This window comes from Sceloporus occidentalis, unplaced genomic scaffold, assembly GCF_023333645.1.
Source record: "Sceloporus occidentalis isolate IW3139 unplaced genomic scaffold, rSceOcc1.0.p SCAF_478, whole genome shotgun sequence".
Taxonomy (NCBI): domain Eukaryota; kingdom Metazoa; phylum Chordata; class Lepidosauria; order Squamata; family Phrynosomatidae; genus Sceloporus; species Sceloporus occidentalis.
In genome coordinates this window covers 52352-65740 of record NW_028317458.1, presented here as the reverse complement: position 1 = coordinate 65740, position 13389 = coordinate 52352, and the positions used below count along the sequence as shown (strand labels likewise).

The following is a 13389-nucleotide window of genomic DNA, read 5'->3' as shown; positions in this document are numbered from 1 at the left end:
AGAAAGTGACAGGGTGCAAAGAGTTGTTGTTAAATGGTAAATTCTCAAGCTGGACAACTGTGGTAAGTGGGGTGCCTCAGGGTTCGGTCTTGGGTCCAGTTCTCTTTAACTTATTTATTAATGATCTTGCAATAGATATTGGAAGTCACCTGTCTGTGTTTGCTGATGACACAAAAATAGGTAAGGTCTGTACCATATTACATCTGTGTTGCTGTTGAGGAGATTGTGTGCTAAACTGCATTGCACATCTTGTATGTCACAGCTACAACACACAGCTAGCTTTGGAATTGTATTGTGAGTGTGTTATATGTGAACATGGGCTCTATAAAATTAACTTTAAAAAGCTACAGATTATAATTTAAAATTATTACACCTTTCATAAAGTGTCTACTCACAATGCTTTGTGACTTTAATTTATGTAATTCTGTTTTATTTCCTTTTAGGTTCCACTCTTTCCTCTTGTTTATGGGACACCCATCACGAGCAATCTGTGAGGTTAATATGAACAAATTCTGCAAAATTATTTCAGAGTTTGCATTAGAATACCGCACTTCAAGGGAAAGGATTTTACAGCAAAAACAGAAATGGCAGAGCCTTAGAGAACGAAACAAGACTAGAGGAAAAATTATTACAGATGTAAGTACAGAATATATCAGCAAATATATTATGCACAGTTTTAAGAGGAAGTACCTCCATACTCTTATATTCTTATTGTGACAGAAAGGCCGGTACAGTAGTGGATGGGCGGTATATACGCCCTACTCTGGCTAATTTTGTGTGTCCTTATGTGTAAAATTAACCCCTTCGAGACAAAGGCTGATTTTACTTTTTGTACCCTTTGTGACAATGGCCTTCTTAACATTTCTGCGCTGCTTGTGTTTAGCTGTAATTTTCTTCTTTCCCGTTTACTGAACCCACACACATTAGATATTGTTTTTTTCAGGACAAGAAGGGCTTTCTTTAGATGACATTGTTTTGATTGTATCATATTATTTACTATTAAAAAAATTATAAAATATGGTGAAAAATTTAGAAAAAAATGACTGTTTCTAACTTTTAGTTGAAAAATCTTTTACTCATCTATAAAAGGTAATGAAAAAACCTGCTAAATAGATTCTACTATTTGTCCTGAGTTTAGAAATACCCAATGTTTTTATGTTTTTTTGCTTTTTTCTACCCATTATGGGGCAATAAGTACAGGTAGCGTTTTGCTATTTCAAAGCCATTTTTTCCAAATCTGGTAATTCTTCCCCCCATGTGCCATTTCGGGTATCTTTGAACCCGGCCAATGCAATTTACCCCATCAAGTCATATATTTTTGAAAACTAGACAGCCCAGGGTATTCCAAATGCTAGTATTTTAACTCTTTCCATGCACCATATCTACCACCAGTCTTTGTCAAACTTTATGGTAGTCATTTTTTTGCATTTGTTTTGTCATACACATTTTACTTCAGGTATGAATTAAAATGTTCTAGTTTATGTCACTATCACAAAACACCCCAATATGTGTTCAGCAACATCTCCTGAGTACAGCGATACCTCACATGAATGATTTTGCCTGGCTGTTTGGGGGCAAAAGGGCCACATTTGGGGCATGCGCATTTTTCAATGTTGAACTTTGGCATTTGGGTATCCACTGCCCATGCCCTATTTGGTACATCTTTGAGCCGGGCCATTTCAGTGTGCCCAATAAACCCATATATTTTTGAAAACTAGACACCCCAGGGTATTTCAAATGCTAGTATTTTAACTCTTTCCATGCACCATATCTACCACCAGTCTTTGTCAAACTTTGTGGTAGTCATTTTTTTGCATTTGGTTTTCCACACACATTTTAATTCAGGTATGAATTAAAATGTTCTTGTATATGTCACTATCACAAAACACCCCAATATGTGTTCAGCAACATCTCCTGAGTACAGCGATACCTCACATGAATGATTTTGCCTGGCTGTTTTGGGGCAAAAGGGCCACATTTGGGGCATGCGCTTTTTTCAATGTTGAACTTTGGCATTTGGGATCCACTGCCCATGCCCTATTTGGTACATCTTTGAGCCAGGCCATTTCAGTGTGCCCAACAAAACCATATATTTTTCAAAACTAGACACCACAGGGTATTTTAAATGCTGGTATTTTAACTCTTTGCATGCACATATTTTACCACCAGCATTTTTTCAAAGTTTGCAGTAATATTTTTGTGTGTGTATTTTTCCCACACACACCTACTTTATGTATGAATTTACAGCTCCTGGTATATGCCGCTGTCACACGACACCCCATAATGTGTTCAGCAACATCTCCTGAGTGCAGTGATACCCCACATGCATGGGTGTGTCATTTTTTGGGGGAACTAAAAGGCCACATTTGGTACGTGTGCATTTTTCTAATTGGAAATTAGATGTGTGGCCATCCTTCCCCCCGTGTTAATTGGGACGTTGTTGAACCTGGCCCATTCAATTTACCCCATCAGATCATACATTTTTTAAAAGTAGACACCCCACGGGCATTTAATATGCCAGTATTTTAACTCTTTCCATGCGAGAATTGTTTTAAGCTAATATGCTAATTTTAGGACTTGCTCACAAAAATATATATTTTTATATATATATATATATTTTTTTTATTATTTTTAAAAAAAAAAAATTTAACATTTTTTTTCAACTTGGAGGTTCCCCTGATAGTGACATCAGTGGGAAATGATTTTTACATTTTACTGTTTTTTTACTATTTTTTTCTAATTATTATTAATTTTATTTTATTTTTTAATTTATTTTTACTAATCACACTGTGATTAGAAAGCTGGGCTCCATTGACTTGCATGGTGAATGCAGTACCTGTATTCAACCTGCAAGTGGAGCCAAAGTTCTCTAGATGGTCTGGACCATCTAGCGAACTTTTAAAATTTGTGGTTCCTGTTACAGGACGGCGGCCATCTTCCTTGATGGCGAAGATTGCCGGCAGCTGCGGCTGTGACCGCTCTCCGGAGCGGTCACAGCCCATCAAAAGGTTAGTGTTTGGTGTCGCTGGATGCCTCCTGATCGAGGCATTCCAGCGACACCATTTAAGTTTAGGAGGCGATCGTCAATCGCCTCCTAAACGCTTTTAAAACGGGCGTCCGCCGCCATACAAAGTATGGCGGATGTTGACGCCCCGTGGAGGGGCCAGAGATGGCCCCTTCGTGCCGATCGCGGCGTTGCTGAATGCCTCGAGGTCGAGGCATTCAGCAACGCTTTTTGGGTGCAGAAAGCGATAGTAGATCGCTTTCTGCACCCGTTTAAAGACGTGCCGGTCCTGGCACGTCAATTGTCGTAAAGCACATGCTTTTCCGTGCCGTGCCCGGACCGGCAATTGTCATTAAGGGGTTAAAGTCCCAGGGAAAGATGTTGTTTGACTACAAACTGCATTACTGGCAGTTTGCAAAACATGGTAAGGGTCCCTGGGGCGGAGCATCTGGAAGAGCAGGGTGGGCCAGTGCTCCAACAGCACTAATTGCTGTATTGATCCAATCCAGAGTCTGCATTCTGGACAGGAGCTCCACAGGTGTGGACTAAGTAGCAGCTCACCTGTGGTTGATTAATTAGCAGGCAGAGGGTAAAAGGAACTGAGCCTGATTCAGAGAAAAAGGCCATTGTTATTCCAGCTGGGAGAGCCGAGGAACTGAGGAGTGGTTTCTCTCTGAAAAGCCATTTTGATGGAAACTTGTGACTTGTTGGAAGGTGAATGTTTGGAGCTGTTTTGTACTAAGTCAGTGCTCAAGCAAAGACTGTTATCCTGTGCTGCTTATAACTGCTGCTGTTTCTTCCTGTAAAATAAACATTGAAACTGAGCTGGATGTATCCTGGGCTTCATTTACCCTAGAAGACTGTGGTAACAACCAAGATCCTTGAAAAAATCCCAAGGAAAAGGGAGGCCTGTCGCATTATATAATTATATAAGTAGATCCTATTTGTGACAATACTCTGGTTTCCTTTATGGCACTTCTGCCATGAGTTCAGGCTGGTACCTAACCCCTTCAGGACCAGGGTTTGTTTTTTTTGGTTTTTTTTTCTCAATTCCGTTTATTAAGACTGGAACCATACTCATGCAGAATCATACAATGACTGGTATGACAATGGTTACATACAAATGCCATAATAGGAACATGAGGTATAATAAATAATTCGAAGTACATCAATGAGATGAAATAGAATACAGATATCAATACATAGCAAGAACAATTAGGCAGTGCCGGGTGATCATCATGCAATGTGGTTCAATGAGATGAACACGAGAGAAGTATGAGATGGTCCGGTGAGACCAACAGTACAATGAGAGTCGGTATAAGCATGCATCCTGAGTGTACATAGTAGCAGGGAATCGAATAACGATTAAAATAACCAAAACATAAACACCAAAGAAAAAAAAAATCGTGAGCGGTGACATGGACAAAAATAAAAATTAAAATACGCGGGTACATTGGGATGCATACGGAATGATCACCTATGAATGGAAAGCAGGTTCTACAATGACTAGTAGTTCAGGTGGACAGCAGGCCATCGACTCTAAACCGGGGTGAGAGAAGGAACACCTTCCAGTGGTACCAGCGTAAATCATGCTTATGCGCCAGCCCCCTAGATGCCATCACTAGGTACTCTATATGGGATGAGAAAATTAGCTTGTTCAGCCAAGCCTGGATCAGGGGAATGGAGTGAGATTTCCAGAACCTCGGAATCGTGGCCCTGTCGGCATTCAGATAGTGTAGGGTAAGAGAACCTTTGTATCGCCCGATTGGGACAGGGGAGGCCTGTAATAAAACCAACTGGGGTGTAAGCTGAAAGTCGGGGTCGCAAACCTACCTAATAAAAGAATGCATCTGTGACCAGAATGGCCGGATGAGGGGGCAATCCCACCATATATGGATATTAGTGCCCGTGTGGGATTCACATCGCCAGCATTGTGAGGAGACTTGTGGCAGGAACCTGTGCAGATCTGCCGGGACTCTGTACCATCTGGTGAGCAATTTAAAGGCCAATTCCTGTGTCTTGCTGGAAATGACTCCCTTATGAGTTAAATAAACAATATTTCTCTATTCCAAATCTGAGAATTGCACCCCAAGCTCACCCTCCCAGAAAGTGTAATAGTAGGGCTTGGTCAGACAGCCAGTGTCCAAGAGGACCGCATACAGGAGAGAGAGAAGATGAGGGGTCTCTTTGCCTGCCTCACAAAGTCTCTCAAAGGGCGTGAGAGGACGCAGCACCCGGGGATCTTTCAAAACACCAGAAACAAAGTGTGTCACCTGAAGATAAAAATAATGTAAGTACTTTGATATGGGGCGAATTTTGCAAAGATCTTGTAGTGGTTGTCGGGATGAATTGTGTATGGTGTGAGTAAAGCTCCCACCTGCGCCGCCTGCATACCTGGAGGGAAAGAGGGGTTGTGTGAGATAGGTGTAAGAGGGCTAGGATGAGAGAGGACAAGCCTCTTAAGAACTCTTAAAGTAGGAGTGATAGTAGGGTGGCGCGGGAAAAGTGGAAGCCTCCACCGCTCGGGAATCCACGGTATGGCGGAGATATGATGACTAAAAAATTAATTCTCTGCGTTGGAAGGAAAGATGGACCACTCTACAACACGCCGAAGGTGGGAAGCCTGCCAGTAAAGCTCAATATTGGGGAGCCCCATACATAGTTACATAGTTCATAAGGTTGAAAAAAGACCTAAGTCCATCAAGTTCAACCCTTCTACCTAACCTTCCTATTCTTGATCCAAAAGAAGGCAAAAAACCCCTAATTAAGCTACTTCGAATTCTGCCATCAGAGGGAATATAATTCCTTCTTGACTCCAAGAGGCAATCGGATTTCTCCTTGGATCAAGAAGCTCTAAAATATTAATTCTATTTATAGCCCTGTATGTCATGCCTTTCTAAGAAAATATCGAGGCCCCTTTTGAAAGTATCTAATGTATTGGATAACACCACCTGCCTTGGAAGTGAATTCCATGCCTTTATTGTCCTCACTGTAAAGAATCCCTTCCTTTGTCGTCTATGAAACCTGCGCTCTTCCAGTCTCAGAGGGTTACCTCTTGTTCTCTGTATATTTCTGTTAATGAATAGGTCACTGAAGAGCTCTTTATATTGGCCCTGCATACATTTATATAATGTTATCATATCCCCTCTGAGACGCCGTTTTTCTAGCGTATATAATTTTAACATTTTTAGTCTCTCTTCATAACTAGTATACCCCCCTGCAATTTAGGTCTCCTTAAGTGGGAGTAACAAAGTCTGGGTGTCCTACCCCCCACACATAGCCCGTAAACAGTCTGTGACAGGCCTGAAAGAAAACCTTCGGCAGGAAAATGGGGAGGGTTTGGATGGGATACAGCAATCTAGGGAGAATATTCATTTTTGAGAACCCCCATTCTCCCGAACCAGGAGAGATAGAGAAAGACCACCGTTTCAGGTCATGCTCAATGGATTTGAGAAACCTAACGAAATTAAGATTAGCAAAATCGGGGAGATTAGGGGAAATAAGAAGGCCTAGGTCTCTAATGGTATCCGTTTTCCATTTAAAGGGAAAGGAATTAGTGATATGAGTTTGTAGGGAATCACCAATATTGAGAGATTCATTTTGTAATTGGAGATAGACTGGAACTCTTTTAGTTCTTTAAGTACATGAGAAATAGATTCAGTGGGGTTCCGTAAAAAGCATACCATATCATCTGCGTAAACTAAAACTTTTTGTTCAGAACCCCCAATCTGCAATCCAGAGATCAACGGATTGAGACGGATGGGATTGAGCAGAGGTTACATGGATAAAATAAACAGAGGGGAGAGGGGGCAACCCTGTCGTGTACCATTAGACAGGGTGACCCGGCCCGAAAGAACACCGTATACCTTGACCTGGGCAGTCGGGTTGGAGTACAGGGATTTGATCAAAGAGATAAAGCCAGGACCGAGACCAACTCTATCCAGCACTCCAAACAAAAAGGGCCAGGCCACCCTGTCAAAGGTCTTTTCGGCATCAATAGATACCAGCACATTAAATTAAATTCAAGAGTCTAATCGTGTTGTCTCTTGCCTCCCTACCAGGCACAAAGCCCACCTGGTCAGGATGGACAAGAGAGGAGATCAGGGGTTGGATCCGCAATGCTAATAACTTAGCCAGAATTTTTAGGTCAGTGTTTATCAGCGATATTGGCCGGTAACCCCCACAATATTCACTGCTTTTGTCTGGTTTAGGAATTACAGTTATTACAGCAGTATTAGAAGAGGGGTGAAGTGGCATACCGTTGGAAAGGGCATTAAAGAGTTAAATCCATTGAAGGCCCAGTACAGGGAGGAATTTCCTGTAGTATAACAGGGTAAAACCGTCAGGGCCTGGGCATTTGCCCCTAGGCAGTGTTTTCAGAACCTGGTCTATTTCTTCTAGTGTGATGGGGGCGTCCAGCGCCGCCCTAGCGTCCCCCGAAATCCTTGTTTTTTATATTTACATTACATTATATGGCCATATTATGCTAAACCCACCACTACGCCAAAGTACTCCAATGTAGGTGGGTCCTAACCTAAATACTGTTGCTTATATGGAGCTAAATCTTTGCAAGTACATTGCTTACCAGGAGCCAAAAGGCCTTCCTAAATACAGACACTCCTGCAATTTATAGGTTTCCAAGGACCTCACAAATGGAGCACCTGTGGTGGGGAGGGGTGCTATGTTTTTAAGTAGTTTTAACTACAGTCATGAGGGTTTATAATCTATTTGATGTGTGTGCGCTGATTTAGTGATTGTATATATATACATATATATACACATGTATATGTTGTAGGGGACAGCTCACGCATGGGGCGGCAATGACAGTTTCACACAGGTTTCCAACGTAAAAGCGTGTTTATTTAGATGTTGTAGTCACAGAGCACCTTGTAAACAAAACAAACTATAAGCCTGTCCGGCTCTAACTAAACAGCAGGATACCTCTCTAGCAGCCTAAGGTCTGACGCAAAGCAAAGTAACCAGTTTTGTATGGGGTAAAGCTTCATACCTGGTGGGCTGCAGCGCTGGCTGTAGCTGCTCCTTCATTCAGTGTCTCCCTCCCTCTGCAAACCTAACAGCCCTCTCTTTTAAGGCTTCCTCCCCAGTAACGAGTTTAGGAAGCCTCACCTGAGAGCACCTGGGTTTGCTACCATGCCTGGCTGAGGTAACCAGGTGAGACATATCCCATCAACCACTCTCCCATACACTTTACCACAATGTGTATATATATATATATATATATATATATATGTATATATATGTGTATATATATTAGGGCTGCAACAACTAATCGATAAAATCGATAATAATCGATAATGAAAATCGTTGCCAACGAATTTCATTATCGATTAGTTGAATCGATTTTTATCGATTATTAAATGAGGGTTTTTTCAGAGCAAACGCTCTGAAAAATACCCCTCATTATATAATCCGTTTAGTCTAACTCACAGCAGCAGCTCCTACTTACCAGCCCCTCCCTGTAATCACTGTGACAACTGGCCCCGCCCCCTTCCTTCTCCCAGAAGGCCAGAGCCACATGGCCGTGATACTCATCTAACTGTAAGTATAACATTTATATTTGGGCTGCTGAAAGTTAGGGGAGGTGGGAGTTAATTTAGGGGCAGTTATGGTTAATGGGGTGTTTAGGGTTAATTTAGGGGCAGCTATGGTTAATAGGGTGTTTAGGATTAATTTAGGGGCAGCTATGGTTAATGGTGTGTTTAGGGTTAATTTAGGACCAGCTGTGGTTAATGGGGTGTTTGGGATTAATTTGAGGCAGTTTTGGTTAATGGTATGTTTAAGGTTAATTTAGGGGCTGTTGTGGTTCATGGGGTCTTTGGGGTTAATTTAGGGGATGCTGTGGTTGATGGGGTCTTTAGGGTTAATTTAGGGGCAGTTATGGTTAATGGGGTGTTTAGGGTTAATTTAATGATGAGGACTGAGGGTTAATTTTATTAATTTATTAAAGTTAACTTAAGGTGCAGTTAGAGATAAAGGGGGGGAAACTAAGGGGAATCTAAATCCTGGGGGCAGTGAAGATTAACCCAGTACTTATTTATAAAAGTATGGTCTGTGACTCTATGAGGGGACTATGAGATATCTGGGGGTATAAGGCATATCTGGGGAGGACGGAGTGACATATCTGGGTGTATAAGGCATATAGGGTATATAAGGCATATGTGGGGAGGGCAGTGTGGCATGTCTGGGGAGGACAGAGTGGTGTATCAGGGTGTATAAGGCAGATCTGGGGGTAGAGTGGAGTGGCATATGTGGGGAGGGCAGTGTGGCATGTCTAGGGAGGATGGAGTGGTGTATCGGGGTATAAGGTGTATCAGGCACAGTGGCATATGTGGGGGTAGAGTGGAGTGACATATGTGGGAGGCAGCGTGGAGTGGTATATTTGGGAGGCAGCGTGGAGTGGCATATGTGGGAGGCAGCGTGGAGTGGCATATGTGGGAGGCAGCGTGGAGTGGCATATGTGGGAGGCAGCGTGGAGTGGTATATGTGGGAGGCAGCGTGGTATATGTGGGGGGCAGCGTGGCATGTCTGGGAGGCAGCGTGGCAAGCCTGGGCTCAAACGTGCATAAATTGGGGGGGGCTGGTTGCGAAATAAAGGCAAGAAATGCATTTTATCAAAGTTTTTTTATTATGCTGTTTGTATTTAATATAATTTGTTTATTACATTATTTTAAATAAATGAAAAATTTACATTCATTTTTTTTATCCGATTAATCGAAAAAATAATCGGCCAACTAATCGATTATGAAAATAATCGTTAGTTGCAGCCCTATATATATATATATATATATATATATATGTATGTATTGTAGGGGACAGCTCACGCATGGGGCGGCAATGACAGTTTCACACAGGTTTCCAACGTAAAAGCGTGTTTATTTAGATGTTGTAGTCACAGAGCACCTTGTAAACAAAACCAACTATAAGCCTGTCCGGCTCTAACTAAACAGCAGGATACCTCTCTAGCAGCCTAAGGTCTGACGCAAAGCAAAGTAACCAGTTTTGTATGGGGTAAAGCTTCATACCTGGTGGGCTACAGCGCTGGCTGTAGCTGCTCCTTCATTCAGTGTCTCCCTCCCTCTGCAAACCTAACAGCCCTCTCTTTTAAGGCTTCCTCCCCAGTAACGAGCTTAGGAAGCCTCACCTGAGAGCACCTGGGTTTGCTACCATGCCTGGCTGAGGTAACCAGGTGAGACATATATCCCATCAACCACTCTCCCATACACTTTACCACAGTATATATATGTATATATATATGTATATATATGTGTATATATGTGTATATATATATGTGTATATATATGTATATATATATGTATATATATGTATATATATATATGTGTGTATATATATGTATGTATATATATGTATGTATATATAGATATATGTATGTATGTATGTATACCTTGTATGAAAAGAGTTCTAGACAAGCGTTCTATAAAGTGCACCTATTAATTTTGTAAACATCATAAAGTGCTAAGTCATTTAAATATGATTAATGTTACTCACTATGGAGTGCACCTTTAAATATTGTAAACATATAGACCACTATCGACATCAATAATAAGTATATAGGTAATCCAAATAATCAGAACGGTATCCTAAGAGCATTGTGCTCCTTACCCGTATTGTCCTCCACTTCCCCTATGCCATTTCGGTTCTCCTTTCTCAAGGGGTGTTTAGGGTTAATTTAGGGGCAGTTATGCTTAACGGGGTGTTTAGGGTTAATTTAGGGGCAGTTATGCTTAATGGGTGTTTATGGTTAATTTAGGGGCAGTTATGCTTAATGGGGTGTTTAGGGTTAATTTAGGGGCAGTTATGCTTAATGGGGTGTTTAGGGTTAATTTAGGGGCAGTTATGCTTAATGGGTGTTTATGGTTAATTTAGGGGCAGTTATGCTTAATGGGGTGTTTAGGATTAATTTAGGGGCAGTTATGCTTAATGGGGTGTTTAGGGTTAATTTAGGGGCAGTTATGCTTAATGGGGTGTTAAGGGTTAATTTAGGGGCAGTTATGCTTAATGGGGTGTTAAGGGTTAATTTAATGCTGAGGGTTAATTTAATTAATTTAATAAAGTTAACTTAAGGTGCAGTTGGAGGTAAAGGGGAATGTAAATCCTGGGGGCAGTGATTATTAATGTATTTATAAAAGTATGGTGATATTCTCTGAATGATTTCGAATCCCAATGAAGGCAGAGAGTCGTTCAAAGATTGGGATCTTACAGTGATCCGGATCTTAGTGTCTGGGAGGCAACGTGGAATGTCTGGGAGGCAGCGTGCCAAGCCTGGGCTCAAATGTGCATAAATTGGGGGGGCTGGTTGGGAAATAAAGACAAGAAATGCATTTTATCAAAGTTTTTTTTATTCTGCTGTTTGTATTTAACATCATTTAACATCATACAGGGGACCTGTATCCTACTCTCAGATACGCTCAGACAGCCTCTCCTGCCACCACGGGGGGAGTGCCTGCACGGGAGATTGTCTAAGCGCACCACGCAGACGTTCACGCGCGGGAATTCAGTCGGCAGCGGAGATTGTTTACGCGCATCGCCGCAGCCGGTGAACGTCCGCACGATGCGTTTTACCTCTGCCTCCAAGACTTACCAGAGCAGACTCCCGGGTGTCTTGTGGGGCCGGCGGGGGACATCTACGCAATACGTGTATACAACTTCCAGTGCCGGCACTTCTGCTCTGGTAAGTCGGGGGGGGGGGGTGTCAGAATGGCAGCATATCTCAAGGGGGGGAGGACAGAGTGGCAACATATCTCGAGGGGGGGGACAGAGTGGCAGCATATCTCGAGGGGGGGGAGGACAGAGTGGCAGCATATCTCGGGGGGGAGGTCAGAGTGGCAGCATATCTCGGGGGTGGTGGGGACAGAGTGGCAGCATATCTTGTGGGGGCAGAGTGGCAGCATATCTCGAGGGGGGAGGACAGAGTGGCAGCATATCTCGAGGGGGGGAGGACAGAGTGGCAGCATATCTCGAGGGGGGGAGGACAGAGTGGCAGCATATGTCAAGGGGGGGAGGACAGAGTGGCAGCTTATCTGGGGGGGTGGAGGACAGAATGGCAGCATATCTCGGGGGGTGCAGAGTGGCAGCATATCTCGGGGGGGCAGAGTGGCAGCATATCTATTACAAAACTTTTTCTTTAAAAAAGCACCAAACTTTTAGGGTGCGGCCTATATTCGGGTGCGGCCTATATCCGAGCCAATACAGTATATATATATATATATCGAAAATCTATATTGAGACCCATTGAGGTCAGTGGTTTTAACCCCTAAGCACCCCTCATTTCAACTTGACTTATTTTTTTATAAAATCTTCGCCTCTCCATGATTTCTTTATTGTTGCAATAATAATTAAAATGTGTGGATATGCTGTGATTCATATATTTGTTCTGAATGTTTCTTATGTGCTCTCCTAGGCATATATGTAGAAGTCTAGACGTCTAACCTTTAAATACAGTAGTAGGTCAGATGGGTAGGATAAGAGATACACTACATTTTACTTTGACAAATTAGGGATTAATCTAGCCTTGGTGCAGTATTAATCTAAATTTTATTAAAGACAGGAGGGGAGTATTTCGCATAAACCTTCTTTACTGTTAACCTCCAGCAGCAAAACAGTTAACAGAGAAACAAGAAAAGAACCAATCAGAACATAGGAACAGTCTATAAAAGCCTTGAAATCCTGAAACTCCTCCTCTTTCTTTGCTAATTAGCCGGACCGGAAGAAACTCAGGAAAGAAGACGAACACCGTATCAAGGGAGCCCATCAACACCAGCATGTCAGACAACAGGAGAACGACCTGAAAAAACTGAAATAGTGTGACAGTACCAGGCACAACATAGGCCGATCATGAAAGCAAACAGAATAGACAGCATTATACGAGTACCAAAATACCCGACAATCACAGGAGCCCCACACGGACCTAACCCAGACAACGGGGGGGAAGAGACGACAGTAAGGGAGGGAAAATACTCGCCTCGTGTCTTTAATAAAAGTTAGATTAATACTGCACCAAGGCTAGATTAATCCTTAATTTTATGACAAGACAGGAGGCTTCATATTTTGCAGTTTTAACGCCCCACTAGCAAAGCCAATGCAGCGTGAGCCAGAGGCCGAAAGTAAAAGGTCCGAAACGTAGATTCCCCCTGACCAATCCACCGCCGATAAAAGATCTGAAAGGGAACAGCCCGCCGACAAGGCAGCGGAAGCCGCTGTGCCACGGACCGAATGCGCCCCAAAGGGTCCCTCAATGCCGGCCAAAGGAAGGATCCACCGGATCCACCTGGAAAGCGTGGGGACAGAGACAGGCCGGAAAGGATGCACATAAGAAATAAAAAGCTGACCAGAAGAAGACGAACAAA

The 13389-nt window shown here is 42.6% G+C and overlaps 1 protein-coding gene across 1 annotated transcript in view; it reads left to right on the top strand.

The window, feature by feature from the left end:
- Window positions 1-13389, top strand: part of LOC149271645 (FH1/FH2 domain-containing protein 3-like) — a gene marked incomplete at its 5' end in the record, with an annotated part of 193457 nt that overhangs the window by 153949 nt on the left and 26119 nt on the right. The window contains one exon of the mRNA XM_089507243.1: window positions 444-636. Within this exon, the coding sequence (XP_089363369.1) occupies window positions 444-636 (193 nt within the window). The remainder of the gene's footprint in view (window positions 1-443; window positions 637-13389) is intronic.